Raw genomic sequence first — 16115 nt, 5'->3', positions numbered from 1 at the left:
CTCTCGGTGTTCATTCTTCCCAACTACAGTGCGGGCCACCAGAGAATCCGATCAGCGTCAATCATGGCAGACGATGGCATGTTTCTCAACTTCAGTGTTGGGGAGCCCATCGTTACTCAGGCACAGAAGTTCACTGGTGGGTCATGGCGACACCGCCTGAAAGCGAAACGATGGGCTCAACGAGGCGGCCGGCCTCGAGACACGAATGATCCAAACAAAGTACCCTTGCAATCACGACGACAGACCAAGGAGCAGACAGAAAACTTTGGAGATTCGAGACCTGCAAAGAGAAGGCGTGAAGATAACTACACACCCGGAGCAGTCCAGGCCGGTGGAAATATCCATAAATCTCACGATCAAAAACCCTCAAAGGGCCCGCGCGAGGTTATCTCGTCCCTGTTCACTTACAACCCAAAGTCAGTTACAACCGCAGAAAGGGAACAAGAGAAGGTCACAGAAGAGGAGGCGGCAGTGCCTTCAAATGCACCACTCGTGGACGGTATAGACACTTTTACCTCACTCGGCCTGTCTCCTACAGTGGCTGCACACCTCTTGACCAAGATGAACCTCAAGAATCCCACAGCCATTCAAAAAGCAGCCATTTCCCAGATGTTGAAAGAAAACAGTGACGCGTTCATACAATCCGAGACTGGATCCGGCAAGACCCTCGCATATCTCTTGCCAATTGTCCAACGGATCATCACTATGGCTGAGTCGGAAAAGGGAGCAAGCCATGCTACCCGTGACCCAACATTACATCGAGATTCGGGCCTCTTTGCCATCATCCTCGCGCCAACACGAGAACTGTGCAAGCAGATTTCGGTCGTCCTTGAACGCTTACTCGGCTGTGCTCACTACATTGTTGCTGGCACAGTGATAGGTGGTGAGAAGAAGAAATCTGAAAAGGCACGGTTACGCAAAGGTCTGAATATTCTAGTCGCCACGCCCGGTCGATTGGTTGATCATCTTGACAACACCAAAGTTCTAGATATCAGCACTGTCCGTTGGCTCGTCCTTGACGAAGGTGACCGGCTCATGGACCTTGGGTTTGAAGAGGACATCACCAAAATTGTCAAGGCACTTGATGAAAAGAAGCGCAAATCAAGCAGACCAGGTCTTCCTGATGAGCGAACGACAGTTCTCTGTTCTGCGACTCTGAAAATGAATGTTCAGAAGCTTGGCGAAATAAGTCTGAAAGACGCGGTGTTGATAAAGGGGGAGTCAACTGACGATGAGGCTGACCGAGAAGATGACGGTGCCGGGTCTGCTTTCCTGGCTCCTGCACAGCTCAAGCAGTCTTATCTCGTCACAGCTTCAAAGCTACGACTTGTCACGCTGACTGCTCTCCTCAAACGAACTTTTGCACGCAGAGGTTCCGTCATGAAAGCCATTGTCTTCGTCTCTTGTGCTGACTCGGTCGAGTTCCATTACAAAGTTCTCACGCGTTCCTCAGCTGAGGACTCGTCCATAACAGACAAGCCCACCTCCGCAACAACATCAAAACCACCTACTCCTCCAGCCTCGTCCTCTGACCCCGAACCAGATAGCGACTCTGATGCTGAAACAACACCGAAAAAAGACAAGTCTAGTTCCTCAAAATCCACAGCCAAACTCCCAGCGATCGACCCAAGCGCAGATGCAATCTCTCCATCCCCTATACTTTCTACACCAGCCAATCCAATAACCGTATACAAACTACACGGCTCTCTACCGCAGGCCACCCGCACAGCCATTGTCCGCCACTTTGGAACAACCACGGCGCCATCTCTGCTCATCGCGACGGACGTTGCATCTCGTGGTCTCGATCTTCCCAACCTCGACCTCGTCATCGAATATGACCCCGCGTTCAGTTCAGACGACCACCTCCACCGCATAGGTCGAACGGCCCGTCTTGGTCGGGACGGTCGTGCTGTCGTGTTTCTTCTGCCTGGAAAGGAGGAAGGGTACGTCGACGTACTACGGAAATCGTACAAACCTTCCTCTGACGCCGACACGAGCCGAAACGTCACCCACCAGGCAGCGGAAGATGTGCTGAAGAAGGGGTTTAGCCCCCTGTCCGGAGTTGTGCCGACGAAGAAGACCACCTCGACAGGTAGAGACGGCGGCGTAACGACAGGGAACAACAACTGGGAAGCCATCGCAACCACCTTTCAGCTCGACGTGGAACGCTGGGTTCTGTCGTCGCAACCGAATAAAGACCTCGCAAAACGCGCGTTCCAGTCACACATTCGCGCTTACGCGACCCACGTCGCCGCGGAGAGGAAGTACTTTGACATTAAAGAATTGCACTTGGGTCATCTGGCCAAGGCATTTGGGTTGCGCGATCCGCCTGGAAGGGTCAACGTCGTGGGCCAGCGTGGTGGTGGCGGTAGCGCGAATTCCAAGAAGCGAGGACGTGCATCTAACGTTGCAGGACCCGGACAGGTTGATGGAGACACAAGAAAGAAAGCCGTTGAAATGGACGAGGTAGACGACACGGACGACGCGGCCAGGAAGATGCGTGAGAAGATCCGGAAAAACAGGGCGCTCATGATGGGCAAGGGTGCCGACGAGTTTAACATTGCTTGAGATTTGATGAATCAAGTTGGAAAATCTCAAGCATGTGTATCCACGGCGATGTCTCTTTTCTCTTAACCTCGAGTAGCTAAATAGTCGTGAGCGTTCATATTCTTAAGCAGTAGTTTTTTTGTAATTTGCTTCCTCATTGACACATGTTCATTGCGTTTCCTACTTATCCCTAAAACCAGCGCCATTGCTTCGCATTCAATATAGACAGAGAGAAGACTCGTAACAAAAAAGGCTTGCCATGCTTTGTGTGTGTGATATCATAAATAATCTGTCACCTTCCACTTGAATTTCCTACTGGCTCTATCGGCCGGTCTGAATTCGAATTGATTCCCATGAACTTCAAAAGTCAAGCTTTTTGGTTTATTCTCAGTCTCCCGATCGTCGACTTGACCGGTACTTTTTGATTTCTCTTGAAGCCGAGATTGTACATCGTCCGGTGAATCCGCGGTCTCTCCTGGCCCCTCCCGCGGCGGAGGCAACTCGACCTGGTATCGAAAAACACAATCCCTCTTCGGGATCGTCTTCACCTTGTCCTTTTTGGTGACGAGGACAAAAGTGTACTTTGTGTCGCGGACCACGATTCCCTCGATCCCGACCTTGCCCACGTCGGTGGCGCTGACGACTTGGAGCGTGGCGCCGTGGAAATCCGCGCTGGCCAGGAGCCCGCCCGCACTCTGCGCCGTGAGTTTCTTGTCGAGCCTACCTTCCACCACCTTCCCGTCCTTGGTGTAACCCAAAACCTCGAGCATATATGCGTTCCACATGTCGTGCAAGTTTTTGTAGACGTCATACTTGATCTCGTCCTTGTGAAGCTCGAACACTCCCATATCGCGCTTCTCCTTTGCGCCGAGCGGTCGAGGTTTCCGTTTGCGCAGGTAGTATTCCTTCTTGCGGAGGCGAATGTGTCGACGTAAAGCACGTTTGTCCCTGTCGGCGGAGGACGTGGGTTGCAACAACAGTGGCTTGTTCCGGACCTTGTCGGTGAGAATTCGCGTCGCCGTGTCTGGAGAGTGGGCGCGGGAGAGGAGTTTGTGTGCGGGATGTGAGATGGGTGCAGCGGCTGCCGCGGTTGTGGTCGTGGACGGTTTCGGTGAGGAGGTCATGGTTGTGGCGAGGCGTAGCGAGGCGGTGATAGAGGTTGGAAGGACAGGCAGGCAGGCAGACAGATTTTCAGAGGTGATGTAACCCACCGGTAAGAAAAGTCGTGTACCAAGTCAAAGGTACTCCCGACTTACACTCTCGTATATTGTCGATGAGGGTGGACGAGCATGATGGATCTAGTTGTCTGTGTGTGGTTGAAGTCTCGTTTCTAAAGACACAAGGATCAACAACCGACTTTGAAGGGTCACGTACAGACTTTGGGTTTCTGAGACTGCTTGTCGCGATACAACGATCATCGACGAGCTGGTGGAAGATTTGAAGAGAAAACGATCCAGCGTCATCCAGTATCGAGACTTGGCGGGCTCAAGCAGCGTTAAGAGGAAAGAATAAATCTGCTCGGCGCCGCTTTTAAAACCATCTTTCGACTTGGCCTTCGTCTCACTATGCAATGGAAACGCTGCCAAAAGAGACTCGGATCATTATGGCCCTTTAGTTCATCAAACGCGACCCTTCGTTAATGTCAGGACACGATCCCAAAAGATTAAATAACGCCCAGGGTAAGAGCACCCAAACCGCAGCTGACCGCAAGTTAGAGACCTGGAGAGTTTGAGTAATCCATATCACAACGGACAACTTCGATACTCGATACATTGCTTGAGGCATGCTATGGGCATGCGAAACCCCCCATTGACCCTGAGTCTCTCGGACTCCCCTTGAAATGCTCTGATAGAGTGTGCCTGACGCGGCTACGTACAGTCCCCAAGGCCGCCAGGTAACTCATCCATTGAGCCTGGGGAAGAATGATGCGTACGGGGTTCCCCTAGGACCGTGCCCCGACCGAAGCATCGACCTACCGGCTTACAGTTTTGTTTTAATCCGTCCCCGGCAAACTCCACGACCGTGGCCGCTACGTCGACTATCTACAAGACTCATGACGTGGATAAAAGCAAGAAGCCTCTTTCCCCAAATCAATCAGAGCTCTGTTGCAAGAGGCTTTTTCCAGTTGTCTGAAACAAAAGCGGTACAACAATCATGGTTTGTAAAGTGACCACTTTGATCCGCCGCAAAGAAGGCATCAGCGAGGAGGAATTCCACCACTAGTGAGTGACACATGATGCGATCGCTCAAGTATTACGAAGAGGGCTCACGGATACTTTCAGCTGGTCAGGACCACATGCCCGCGTGATCCTTGCACACCCTCTGGCGAAAGAGAAGATCATCGAGTACAGCCAGGTACTGTTTCGCTCTTCCAGAATTTGTTCACGACCAACGAGGATGATCTAGTATCACACCCAAAAGACGGAACTCGCCAAGATCCAAGGCCTCCCTGCTGCCGCCGTTGGCGATGAATGGGATGGTATGGTCACTATAACGGTGGAGAAAATTGAGGATTTCAATGAAGTAGGTGTCGACACGGCACTCGACCTGTCCCAATCCTGGTCGCCCGGAGCCCATGCTGACCGAGGATCATTCATGACCTTCCAGATGCATGCACATCCTTACTATGCGGAATTCATCACTCCGGACGAATTGAGATTCGGCGATCCCGCAAAGGTTCTCGTCATGGTCGGGTACGACGAGCCCAAGATCGTAGATCGTAAAGTCGTACGGGGGGTGACAGCATAAATTCCAGATACCACAGCATTCACAGCATGAAGGGATCGGTCCAAATGATCCGGACGAGGCTTCGGTGCGGATAGGGGGTTTCTGCTTGCTAACCTCACCACGAAGAGGACAAGGACTTTGAGGTTGGGTCAAGTGTGAAGTTGAGTATAAATGATACGACTTCAGGTCACACCGACCACCAGTTCTCAATGACAAACCCCAAGTATTGTGATTAAACATCATTTTCTGGAAACGTGACCCTGTGCGACCATCTCTCCTACTTTTTCCTATCTTCCTGCATGCCTTGACGGATCATCTCCTTGTTTCGTTCCAAGAACGCCTTATCTTTGGACAGCTCCTGCAGACTGACTTTGACCGGGACGGCGAGTCCTTTTCGGAAGCCTGGCCTCTCGGAAAGTCGGTTGAACCACCGTTGGACTCGGGGGAATTCCGAAAGGTCGATACCGGAGAAAACTGCGACACCCTTGATCAGCGCCTGAGAGAGGGGGAATGTATACCATGCAGCACACTCACACGCGATGTTGGCCCAGCTGAAGGCTGCAATGTCTGCAACGGTGCATTTAGACCCCACCAGGTATTCTGTGCCCTCTTTTCCGAGGTGGGTGTCGACGGTGCGCCAGAGCCGCCGACTTTCGTTCACGTACCGCTCGAGGGCGTAGGTCTGAGGCTCGGTCGCGTGGTGGTAGTTGGTAAAGTGGGTGGCCTGCCCCTGCATGGGGCCTATGCCGGCGTTTTGGAAGAAGAGCTAGATCAGCGCCCGACGCACATGTCGGCGGTCAGTCTCCCCCTCTTTTTTTGAAAAAAAAAACAAAAACAAAAGAGAAGGCGAAAACGCCAGAGACACACAACACACCCAACTGTTGGTCATGTAGAAATCCCCCGTCCCGGGGGCGTAGGAGATTCGTCGCTCCCCGTCGTACCGGTCGACGAGGTACTGTTGGATGCTCCCCGACTCGAAGAGCCTGATCGTCGTCCCGTCGGGGAGGACGTCCGTCAGGGCCGGCACCCGTCCGTTGGGGTTAATGGCCAAAAACCACGGCTCCTTCTGCTCGGCACTCCCCATGTCGACCATCTTCGTCTCGTACTCCAGCCCCAGCTCCTCCAGGGTGATGGACACCTTGTGTCCATTTGGAGTTGGTGCAGTGTAGAGGACAATGTTTGAGCTTCTGTGCGACATTGTCTAGTCCGTGGTTTCCACTGGGTGGGAAGGTCTCAAGGTGATTCGGTTCACAAGCTCAACCGAAACCAGGCTTGTTGTAGTCGGCGTCGAAGATACTGGTGAGGGTCAGGGCTCGGGGCTAATCACTGAGTTGTGGTGGGTTACCAAGTTCGAGAGAGATGTCGAAGGATCGGCTTCCGCCGTCCCCCCGTCCCACGGTCCCGTGCCCGGAGTCGGCATCTTGGGTCGGGCAAGTACGGAAAATAGGTTTTTGAGACGGATCAAGATGGCTTACCACGGGATGAACATGGTCCGCTGTTTGGTAGGCGACGTCGTCCGAATTTTCATGCGTGACACCTTCTCGCCCGTGGGGTTATCATTAGGGTCTCTATATCAAACCCGTGGCTTGGGCTCCGAGGCATGTACAATCATTCAGGCCGGCCCCCATTTGTGAAGGGACCAAAGACCAAACAGGGAAACAAGAAAGCTTAGCCCCGGGGAGGGAGGGAAGGGGCATCATCATTAGGTGGAGCTATTTCACTCCGCCGTTCATACGTCACAAGTAGGACCATAATGGTTGTCAAGTCTCACACCCGTGCGAGGTTGCAAATGCAGGATTTCCGACAACGCCTGGTAGCACGGACCAGCAAAGACGGATGGAATCCAGAGGAATCGCTGCAACGTGACCGAGGCCTGTTGCCACGACGTGACAGCCAAAGCGCTAAGTATTCGCTCGAGCCTCGACGTGTAGAATGATTTGACCCGGATGTCGGGGGCGGCAATTACAGCCATCATGGTGAGCCAGAATCTCCATTCCAGAGAAGAACACAACACCAGGGAGGAACATAATTGCTCTTCGGGTAGCTCCAAAACCTCCATCAAACGGACGGTCGCGTCTCCAGAACGCCCTTCCGCCGTTGTAGTGGTGCCTCGCAAGACGATTTCCAAGAATATCTTGATTGACAGTGCTGTCGATGTGAGAAATGCCTCTCCTGTGCGCGCGTTACCGTTGAGCTCGATGGCTGTATCCAAAGACTTGACCAAGCGACGAAGGTGTATTTTTTCACTGGTCAGGGGCGGCCGGTTTCCAGAATACGTTTCCTGGAACGCAACCACCTGTTCCGCATTCGCGAGGATGAGATGAGCGGCTTTCTTCGCCGGAGCGGACAACATCGTGTTGAAGGCGTCGGTATTTTCGATCGTCGTCAGTACCGTCGCGTCATGCCGGGCAAAAAGAAGAAGCCCTTGAAAGATTGTGCTGGAAATAAACAGTCAGCTTTCCTCAAGTATCGGAGAAGTACATACGAACCGTGGAACCGAGTATAAGATCCAAGGTTTGGTTGGCTCATTTGACTTGCGAGATTGAACCGTGATGATCTGGACGAGGCCGGCGATGTGGACTTTCCACGCTTCGACATTACCCATGACTTGCTATTCGACACCGGATCCATTAGTGAAAAAAAGGCACTATGATAGGAGCCTGGAGGGTCTCATTGATCAAGACGCGTACATCAAGAACCGTCAGTATCAATATAGCCGCGATGAGGCTGTCACCAACACCGCTGTTCCCATTGTCCAGGCGCTCCCGCACGGATCGTATCGCCCTGCCTTTGTAGGCTTCCAGGGCGAAGTCAACGGCGTGGTGTCTCAGTCGAGCCGCATAGACATGCCTCGCAAAAAACAGAGAGGCGTCGAGTACGGTGGGATCGGGAAGAAAGCGAGCCCAGTCAGATTGAGCCAGGGCCGAGGCGGCGTGTGACGGAGAAGCGTTGGTAACTAAATGGAGCTTTACCATTGCCTGCGTCACTACAAATGCATTACAAGTCAGTCCCGAGCAAGTATGAGAACAATCATGCGACACGCACGGTGGTCGGTGTAAAATGCATCTTTTGCGTTTAGCTTCCCGCCCAAACCTGGATGCGTGATGGTTGGGAGATGGGTCTGGATATCACGGTGGTGTTCCAGATTTTGTCGATCTTCCTCGACTGGTAGAGGCTCCCTGCGAGCGGTACGCTTCTCTTTTTGGTCGGTGTATTCTCGCTCCAGGCGTAATCTGCGTCGTGCAAAGTTGGCTCTGGTGGTGTGAGCCCGCATTGCCCTCGCGCCAACAGGGTCCAGAGTGGGCCCGGTGACAGACACAAAGGTCAGTTTCGGAGCAAAGTCAAGGTTATTAGCAGACATTGTGGTTTCAATTCGAGCTGCAGGCAATCGTGAGTTTTGTGTCTCGAGTTCACCATACGGTTGAACGTGATCAGCGAGTTGCTCAGGTTGGGGTCTGGGCTTAAAAAATACGTCCCTCTAGAGGAGCAACGCCAAGCAATCCTATTTTCCTTAAACGGTTTAGCCTCTTACACCCCAGGCGGGCAAAACAGGGGCTCCACATATGGTCAGTATTTCTGGTACTCCGTATGATGTGTATTGAATTCACTAGCGCGCTATACGGAGTATACCTCGCAACGATTCTTTACACTCTCACACCTCTGACACGATTGTTACACCGCAGAGCCACTACGAAGCCTCGTGACACGAATGTCTGGCCGGACTCCTTCGCGCAACAGCCAAGCTAGCCTATCTTCTCTGCTCGCTAGCTCGCAGTCACTTTTACACTTGGATCTGTTCCACCTTGCCGGTTTCCAGGTCATAGATCCAGCCAGTCACTCGGACTTTAGGCTTCCACATCGGATGGTGTACCAGAAACTCCACGTCGTCCTTGACACTTTGCTCAAGCCTTTCCCTCTCAGTTGTTCCTGGCGGGAATGGCAACGACCCAATGGCCTCTGCGTAGCTCTCTGCTCCCTTTTTCCACGGTCCACCTGGTGCATTTGGATCGTTCTTGACAATGATATCCAGGAGGGTCTGGTCGTCGTAGACTAATGCGCTGCAATCTGTCGGCCACGGTCAGCATCCAGGAACATAGATTGTCCTTTTCAGGAGGTACTTCGAGACACACCTGTGTGGTGCACCACCATGATCTCTTCAATTTTTTCATTCACCGTCGACCCCAAGGCATCGATCAAGGAAATTGTCCGTAGAACACTAGGATCGGCTGTACGACCCCCCTCATTTCTTACACAAAATGCTTCCTGGAAACGCAGTTTCAAGAATACTTCTGGGGTGCAGCGTGGATCAGAACAGCAGACAATGCCGGTCCTCGAGCGATCGCCAACAACCGGATTTGGGGCGGGATATTTGTGATCAGAAAAACGTTTGTTGGCTGCTGCAAAGTCGAATGGGACATGTTCCGTCTTGTTGAATGTGCCCGCCATTATTCGTGATGTTTTACAACAACAGAACTGCTGCCCTGGAAATCAGGAAAGATGAAAAAAAGCCATTTCATGGTGCCCAGCGTCAGCAGTAAAAATTCTGTTAGATACTAGGCCCTCCCCTCTTTGGCGGGTGACCTTGGGAAACCCCTGGACAAACCGGTCACCGGATCCTCCGGCGGAGACAAAGCCGGGGTTGCTTCTCTCCCGACCCCGATTACCGTTGTCATGCATACAAGGCCGATTCGGCAAAGGAGATACAGAAGATCCAGGTAAGCATTGTCGATTTTACTCGATCTCTCACTCTCTGTTTCTCTCTCTTGACATACCACGCGCTCTGGCTTTTGTGATTGCAGATACTAGAAAAGGCCGACCATTCACCTCATCTGGAACGTCCACAAAAGTCTATTCGCGGTTTCTTCCTTCCCGTGCCCAACAACAACGATGCCGGCAAAGCAGGAGCTCGGACGCTCCGCGGCAGAGGTGGCTATCACTTATGACTTTGTCAAGGCAAATGAAGAGTACCTCAATGAAGGCCACAAGCCGGAGCCATCTGATCTGACCCGCGGTCCGCGTTCATACACCGCGGTGATCACCTGCATCGACAGCCGTGCCACCCCGGAGCACTGGTACGACTTGAGGCCGAATGAGGTCTGGTCACTTAGAAATGGTGGTGGACGCGCAAACGACCCCGGGCTCCTCCGATCCTTGATGATCCTCCAGGCGACCAGCGAGGTCAAAGAGATCAGGGTCTTGCACCACAAAAGTAAGCTCGCAGAACGCCCTCCCAATACAGACATAGGTTGTGGCGAAAATCACAGACTGACAAGAATTGAGATTGTGGTTCACTATACTACAACAACCAATGGGTCCATGACTTGGTTCAAAAGAATTCACCGTCAAGAAGCGGGCAATACAGCCCCTCTGCGTACCCTCACTGCCAGTCCATGGGGACTTTGCCTTTCATCCGTCGAGGTGACAAAGACGAGAAAGAGATCATCATCGATAGCATCAAGCAAGATGTGGAGTTTCTCAGGAGCCACCCACTGGTGAAAGAGCGTGTTAAGGTTACAGGGTTTTATCAAGATCTGAGTAATGGACTGATATCTGAGGTAGATGTTCCCTGAGTATTTACTGCGTGGTTTGAATAGCGGCTTTTCAGGATAAATTGTTTTCTTAAAGTAAATTATCCACTGCCAGGGGCCTTCCACAGGGATTTTGTCACGAACTACTGGAGCTTCTCAGGCATTGAATCGTTGTTGGATAGGATTGTCCTGTATTCAGTGTGCGTCACCACTCAATTGCTTGTACTATCTTCAGTAAGACTCTGACAAATTTGATGTGATGTGAAGTTCAATCATCCCCTATCTCGTTCTATTTTGAAATTCATGGACCGGCTACGAGTGAGGCGCAGATCTGCGTCTCGCATGAATTACATAGTGAACAGCTTTACTTCCTCCCCGGAATAGATCAGTGCCGAAAAGCAATTGCCCCAAAATTAATCATGCCGCAAACCGATGTCGAGGCCTCGGAGATGAACTGGCTTCCTGATCACTAATGTGCCACGATGGTGGCTAGCATGACCTTTATTTCGTCCTCCGCTTGGGTTCCGACTCTGTCGAGGTTGCGAAGCCTGGACCCGAAGATCATCAGGATGAAGACAATCCCAAACGCTGCGGCGTTCATGAAGGCCATGGTTCCAAAGACCCAGTTGACTCCGACGGCTGCGATCCAGTCAAAGAGAAACAGTGGTACCAGGACGCCCAGGATGAGACGGGAAAAGCTGAGCACCGTGATGACCTCGGTGGCGGCTTCGGTCCCGATGGACTCGACGACGTAGGTGGAGCTAGGGGAGATGGTACTGATGTCGGCGAAATAGATGAGGAACATGCCAAAGGCGAGCACGATGCGATCCCAGTGGTGCCGCAGGGCCACGCCGAATATGGCGAGTCCCGTAATGCTGGCGATGCCCATGGGGAGCACCAACGGGTACAGTCGGTATTCGGGGTGCCACACGCCGCGCCTCCGCTTACAGATGGCTAGAGGCAGGCGATCGTTGACGAGCTGGCTGTACAACTGGGAGACCGCGACCGCGACCCAGGTGGTGAAGGTGAAGGCTGCGTTCTCTGCCGGTGTGAACCCGTAGCCTCCCCGCTCCACGGGGGCCTGGAGGAAGAGCGCCAGCGAGGTGTTCACCGCCGTCGCCCAGGTGATGCTCATCATCAGGGCGAGTCCGACCAGAGCGGCCGTGGTCGAGTACGCCGCCTTGAACGGCATGGCGGCATACCCGAGAAAGTCCCGGAAGGTTTTCCTGGGTACTGTCCGCTTGAGCAAGAGGAAGCCCGCGAGTCTGGACAAAGTGCCCAAGCGCGGCGTTTGTTCTTGGGCGTCGCCGTCGCGCACGAACCTGGTCTCGTCGAGGAAGAACAAGGACAGCAGCGCGACAAAAAACTCAAGGCCCACGTTGTACCAGAACTGGACCTGCCAGGTGGTGTTTTGCACAATGTATCCTGACACCGTCCCGGCCGCGCAGCTGCCCATCAGCCCGCAGTTGAGCCAGATGGCGAAAGCTTTGCCACGATCATGCAAGAAGAAGATTTCCACGAGTATGGAAGCGGAGACTGGAATCCCAAATGTTAGCCACAGACAGCTCCTGGCTGTCAAGACGGGGCCAACTCACTACTCGCAGACGCTGAGGCGAACCAAGACCCAATGACCTTGGAAGCCATGTACGGCGCATAGTCATTGGGACCATTCATGCACGCGGCCCAGATGTTGCACATGGCCAGAATCGTCATGGACCAGAAGATCATGACATTCCTCCCCATCACCTTGGATAGTGGCGACCAGAGAAACGGACCGACAGCCAGGGCAACCCCGGCGCCGGTAAGCTATCAGTCAAAAATCAGCATGGTCACCCAAAGAAGAGGCATTGGGCAAGTACCGAATATGCCACTCTAAGTGGTGTCGTGCCGTATACTTCGGCTTGGATCATGTAGCCCGCCAGATTGGCTTGCGGACCGATGAGGCCCGCAAAGCTTGCCAGGCACACGATGACCAGAGTCAAAATCTTCTTGCTGGTGGGCCAGTTCTGTCCAAGTCGTCAACAAAGGGGCCCTTATTAAGGTGAAATTCGTATGGACGTACCAAGGGGTCTCGGGGATCATCCGAAGGGCGAGGGATGAGAATGACTCCATTTCTGCCAATCTTTGGTTGTGCCTCCTCGACGTGGACGTCGAGTGCTTCAGGTTTTTCCTCGCTAGGTTCCATGGTAAAGATTGGTTATATCTAGAGCGCGGTCTTTCTGTTTTCACGATCTTCCTGGAAGATGCATGGCAGGAGGAGTCGGAAGGACATGGCTCCAAGATATAGATTTTTCGACAGACCACCTAATGTTGCCACCTACTACAAACCGTGCAGTAGCCCCTGTTTACTCCAGATGGCTTCAGAACCCCGGGGTAGTTTCAACCCGGGGTGTAGGTGGATACCCGACCTCGAACCCGTCTTTGGTACGGTAGAGGAATACTGTGACCACCGCAGCAGCTGTCCGAGCTTTGGCCCCCCTTCGACAGGCACGGTCAAGTGCGGCAGTTAATCCTGTTGCCGACGCCGTGGTACACTTCCCCCTTCCACCGCTTTAGGATCAGATGCAGTTGTTGCCTTGGCCAGGATACGGATCGGGGGGATCCACATTGAAACGCAGGTGTGGACTCTGGAGATGGTCTGGACGTCGCGTGGTCAGCCCGGGGTTCATCTACAACCCCGGACTCCAGCCTCCAATAGCGATGTGTCAGGAAGGACTAGAGCTAAGACAGACGTTGGTCCAGCCTCAACGGCAATAGAAAAGTGAGGCATCTTTGTTAGTATGGCTATCAACATTGGCTATTTTTATCCAGGATACTCCTTCGGCCCCATCTATTGCGAACTGGTTGTTCCGGCCACCTCCTGCGAACAAAAGCCTAGGTCTGTTTCCTCTCCTGCCACCGTCAATTCACTTCCAATCATTTCAACCTCTTCTCTCCCAGGTAAAGTTTCAATGGTTTGCCCATCAATGACGCCTTGATGCTCAGAACCACGAGTCTCGTGTACCATCTCGCCGGACCGATGGCTCCACCTACACAAACCAAACCAGGATCTGCAAGCAGTCAGCACGTTAGTAGGGTCTAGAGAGTCTGGGCAACAACTAACGGCAAAATTTGTATGCTCCAGAGGCTTCACCCTCTTCGTTCATGGTGGTGAAGTCCCCAAACTTCCCGGCCACCTCCTCTCCGAATAGTTCCTTCACTTGATTTTTCATGTTGAGATCGAAACCGGAGGCGAAAACGATCAGGTCGGCGGGCAGCTCTGTTCCATCAGCGAATCCTAGTCCGCTGGCGGTGTAGTGCGTGAGTGCAGCGTCTGACTTCATCTTGATCTGGAAATTTCAATTAGCACCGACTCGAGCCGGGGGAAGAAAGACATTGGAACTACCTGGCCCGCGGCGATCTTCGCACTGACGCCGACATCCATATAGTGACCACCAAGACGTTCAAATAGGTGGTAGGCCGGATCGCCGAAGACGTCCACTCTGAAACCTGCATTTTCCAGAGCCTCAAATCTGCCGGGGTCCATTCGTGCGAGCGTGTGGAAAGTGGCCGAACCGATCAAGCGGAAAACCGCGTTGGGGTAAGTGTTGCTCAACATGTCGCCCGTGTCGGTAGGTAGAGCCGCGTTGTACAACTTGGTCTGTGTCTGGACGTACCACTCTTGGGGCAGAACGAACGTCTTTGACCTTTGGACCATGGTGACCGAAGCGAGGCCCGCGTCCAGCATGTCGTCGGCCACATCGTGTGCGGTGTTGGCGGAGCCAACCACGACGCCGCGTCGTCCGGCGAAGCCCTTTGAGGATCTGTACTCTTCAGAATGCAAAACCACCCCTTTGAACTTTTCCTGCACGTCATTAGTACTGGCGGCTCCGTCGAAAGTCAACAAACTTACTCTCCCCGGGAGCATAGGGAGGGATGGAACCTGCCCGCCAGCTCCCACGGCCAGGATGACAAAGTGGGACGCAACTTCCCGGGACACACCATCGGTCTTGACGTGCAAGGTCCACTTTTGCCGGCTCTCGTCCCACTGTCCCGATTGCAACAGGCTCGACAGCCACACGTTGATGTGCATCTTCTCAACGTACCTAGCGTACGCCTGGGCGAGGTCGTCCTTGTGCAGATATTCCGGATAAGATTCGTCAAAGGTGCGCTCGTAAGGCAGATGGGCGTATTCGCGGACCGTGTGGAGCCGCGCCGAGTCGTAACGGTTTCTCCAGTTGTCTCCCATGCGGGCCTGCTTATCGATCACGACGTACGATATCTCCTGAGCTGCGCAGCGGGCGGCGGCGTCCAAGCCAGCTTGACCGGCACCGACAATGACACAATCGAACTGGTAACTGGATTCCTGAGAGGTGCCATTTGTAGTTGTTCCATTCCCATTGACCATTCCGCCACCGTCTGCCGCACTCGGGTCGTAGACGTCGATCCGAGGCGCTCCCTTCAGCTGCTGCAAGATGGTCCTCAGCACCCAGATCTTCCAGCCACTTCCGCCCGCGGGATCCGGGACCACCGAAACCAGAGCGATGCAGTAAGAGTCGTCCGTCTCAAAGCCATATCCAATTTCCATCCAGAACGAACCTCCAGGGAGACGCATCTCCTCGGGCGGAATTGGAGCAATTGTGAAAATCGACGCCTTGCTCAATTTGAGGCAGTCCTTCCACGCCCGAGAAATCGACGCCGTCCCGTAGAACGTCCGCAGAGTTCCAGTGACTGCATAGCTGTCTCTCCATGTTGCGTCTTCGACGAAGCAGTCTTCGGTCAGATTGTCGAAACTGGTCAATATTCTTTCGGCCAAATCATTGGGTGGTTTTGGGGAGGATGGCTGTGGCAAAGACACTGGTAATGTTGCTAGTCGTGACATTGTTTCGGTGCTATACTCGCATGCTCGACGTTTGAGTCACGGTGGCTGTGGCTGTGGCGGAAGGATGCTTGATGTACGATGCCATGCTATACGTAGACCTATACACCCGATCCATAAGGGTCGTCGCAGGTGACCCGGCGTTGATCGGCGCCGTAGCTCTGGCCGGTATTGATCGGACCCCGTAATGGCCGCAGTCACCAGGGCCATCTCAATTGTTAGAGCAAGTATAGCTTCGGTCTAGGGGTCGAACTACAGTTTATGAATCAAGCAAACTAATTTGCCACATCGGGTTAGACGAGCCTTGAACTACCCCCAAACAGTGTGAGTGGAGTGGAGCTGCGGACGTTGTGGGGAAGCTGTGACTTGTGACTTGAACCTCCACAGCCTCGTTAACGCTCTGTCGACCAGACGTTTGTGGGATAAACACAAAGCCCACGTACACAGTGCACAGG

The 16115-nt window shown here is 53.2% G+C and overlaps 7 protein-coding genes across 8 annotated transcripts; 3 read left to right on the top strand and 4 right to left on the bottom strand.

The window, feature by feature from the left end:
• The first annotated feature begins 28 nt into the window (after positions 1 to 28).
• On the top strand, positions 29 to 2700 carry PV06_05109 (uncharacterized protein). The gene has a single exon (XM_016406080.1). It carries the CDS (start codon positions 64 to 66, stop codon positions 2566 to 2568), a length of 2505 nt encoding a protein of 834 aa, XP_016264286.1. The 5' UTR covers positions 29 to 63; the 3' UTR covers positions 2569 to 2700.
• PV06_05108 (uncharacterized protein) lies at positions 2650 to 3981 on the bottom strand. The gene has a single exon (XM_016406079.1). The coding sequence runs from the start codon at positions 3669 to 3671 to the stop codon at positions 2826 to 2828; it is 846 nt and encodes a 281-aa protein (XP_016264285.1). The 5' UTR covers positions 3672 to 3981; the 3' UTR covers positions 2650 to 2825.
• Positions 3982 to 4122: 141 nt separating this feature from the next.
• PV06_05107 lies at positions 4123 to 5438 on the top strand. Of its 2 annotated transcripts, XM_016406078.1 has the most exons (5): positions 4123 to 4226; positions 4426 to 4769; positions 4830 to 4902; positions 4954 to 5070; positions 5155 to 5438. In XM_016406078.1, the coding sequence occupies exons 2-5, from the start codon at positions 4702 to 4704 to the stop codon at positions 5293 to 5295; spliced, it is 399 nt and encodes a 132-aa protein (XP_016264284.1). In that variant the 5' UTR covers positions 4123 to 4226; positions 4426 to 4701; the 3' UTR covers positions 5296 to 5438. The 2 variants fall into 2 exon arrangements, with proteins under 2 accessions (XP_016264284.1, XP_016264283.1); XM_016406077.1 differs by having other exon boundaries at positions 4123 to 4769.
• Positions 5439 to 5551: 113 nt separating this feature from the next.
• PV06_05106 (uncharacterized protein) lies at positions 5552 to 6472 on the bottom strand (the record flags this gene model as incomplete). Its single annotated transcript, XM_016406076.1, has 3 exons — positions 5552 to 5748; positions 5809 to 6040; positions 6149 to 6472. The coding sequence occupies 3 exons, from the start codon at positions 6470 to 6472 to the stop codon at positions 5552 to 5554; spliced, it is 753 nt and encodes a 250-aa protein (XP_016264282.1).
• Positions 6473 to 10161: 3689 nt separating this feature from the next.
• On the top strand, positions 10162 to 10844 carry PV06_05105 (uncharacterized protein; the record flags this gene model as incomplete). The annotated part of the gene is made up of 2 exons (XM_016406075.1): positions 10162 to 10483; positions 10555 to 10844. 2 exons carry the CDS (start codon positions 10162 to 10164, stop codon positions 10842 to 10844), a joined length of 612 nt encoding a protein of 203 aa, XP_016264281.1.
• Positions 10845 to 11271: 427 nt separating this feature from the next.
• On the bottom strand, positions 11272 to 12987 carry PV06_05104 (uncharacterized protein; the record flags this gene model as incomplete). The annotated part of the gene is made up of 4 exons (XM_016406074.1): positions 11272 to 12338; positions 12398 to 12608; positions 12662 to 12808; positions 12865 to 12987. 4 exons carry the CDS (start codon positions 12985 to 12987, stop codon positions 11272 to 11274), a joined length of 1548 nt encoding a protein of 515 aa, XP_016264280.1.
• A 638-nt stretch (positions 12988 to 13625) lies between these two features.
• Positions 13626 to 16064, bottom strand: PV06_05103 (uncharacterized protein). The gene is made up of 4 exons (XM_016406073.1): positions 14695 to 16064; positions 14188 to 14646; positions 13906 to 14131; positions 13626 to 13852 (listed from the first exon to the last, which is right to left on the bottom strand). The coding sequence occupies exons 1-4, from the start codon at positions 15661 to 15663 to the stop codon at positions 13719 to 13721; spliced, it is 1788 nt and encodes a 595-aa protein (XP_016264279.1). The 5' UTR covers positions 15664 to 16064; the 3' UTR covers positions 13626 to 13718.
• Positions 16065 to 16115: the final 51 nt, after the last annotated feature.

Source organism: Exophiala oligosperma, assembly GCF_000835515.1.
Source record: "Exophiala oligosperma strain CBS 72588 unplaced genomic scaffold supercont1.4, whole genome shotgun sequence".
In the NCBI taxonomy this organism is placed as follows: domain Eukaryota; kingdom Fungi; phylum Ascomycota; class Eurotiomycetes; order Chaetothyriales; family Herpotrichiellaceae; genus Exophiala; species Exophiala oligosperma.
This window is presented reverse-complemented; position numbering and strand designations above follow the sequence as displayed.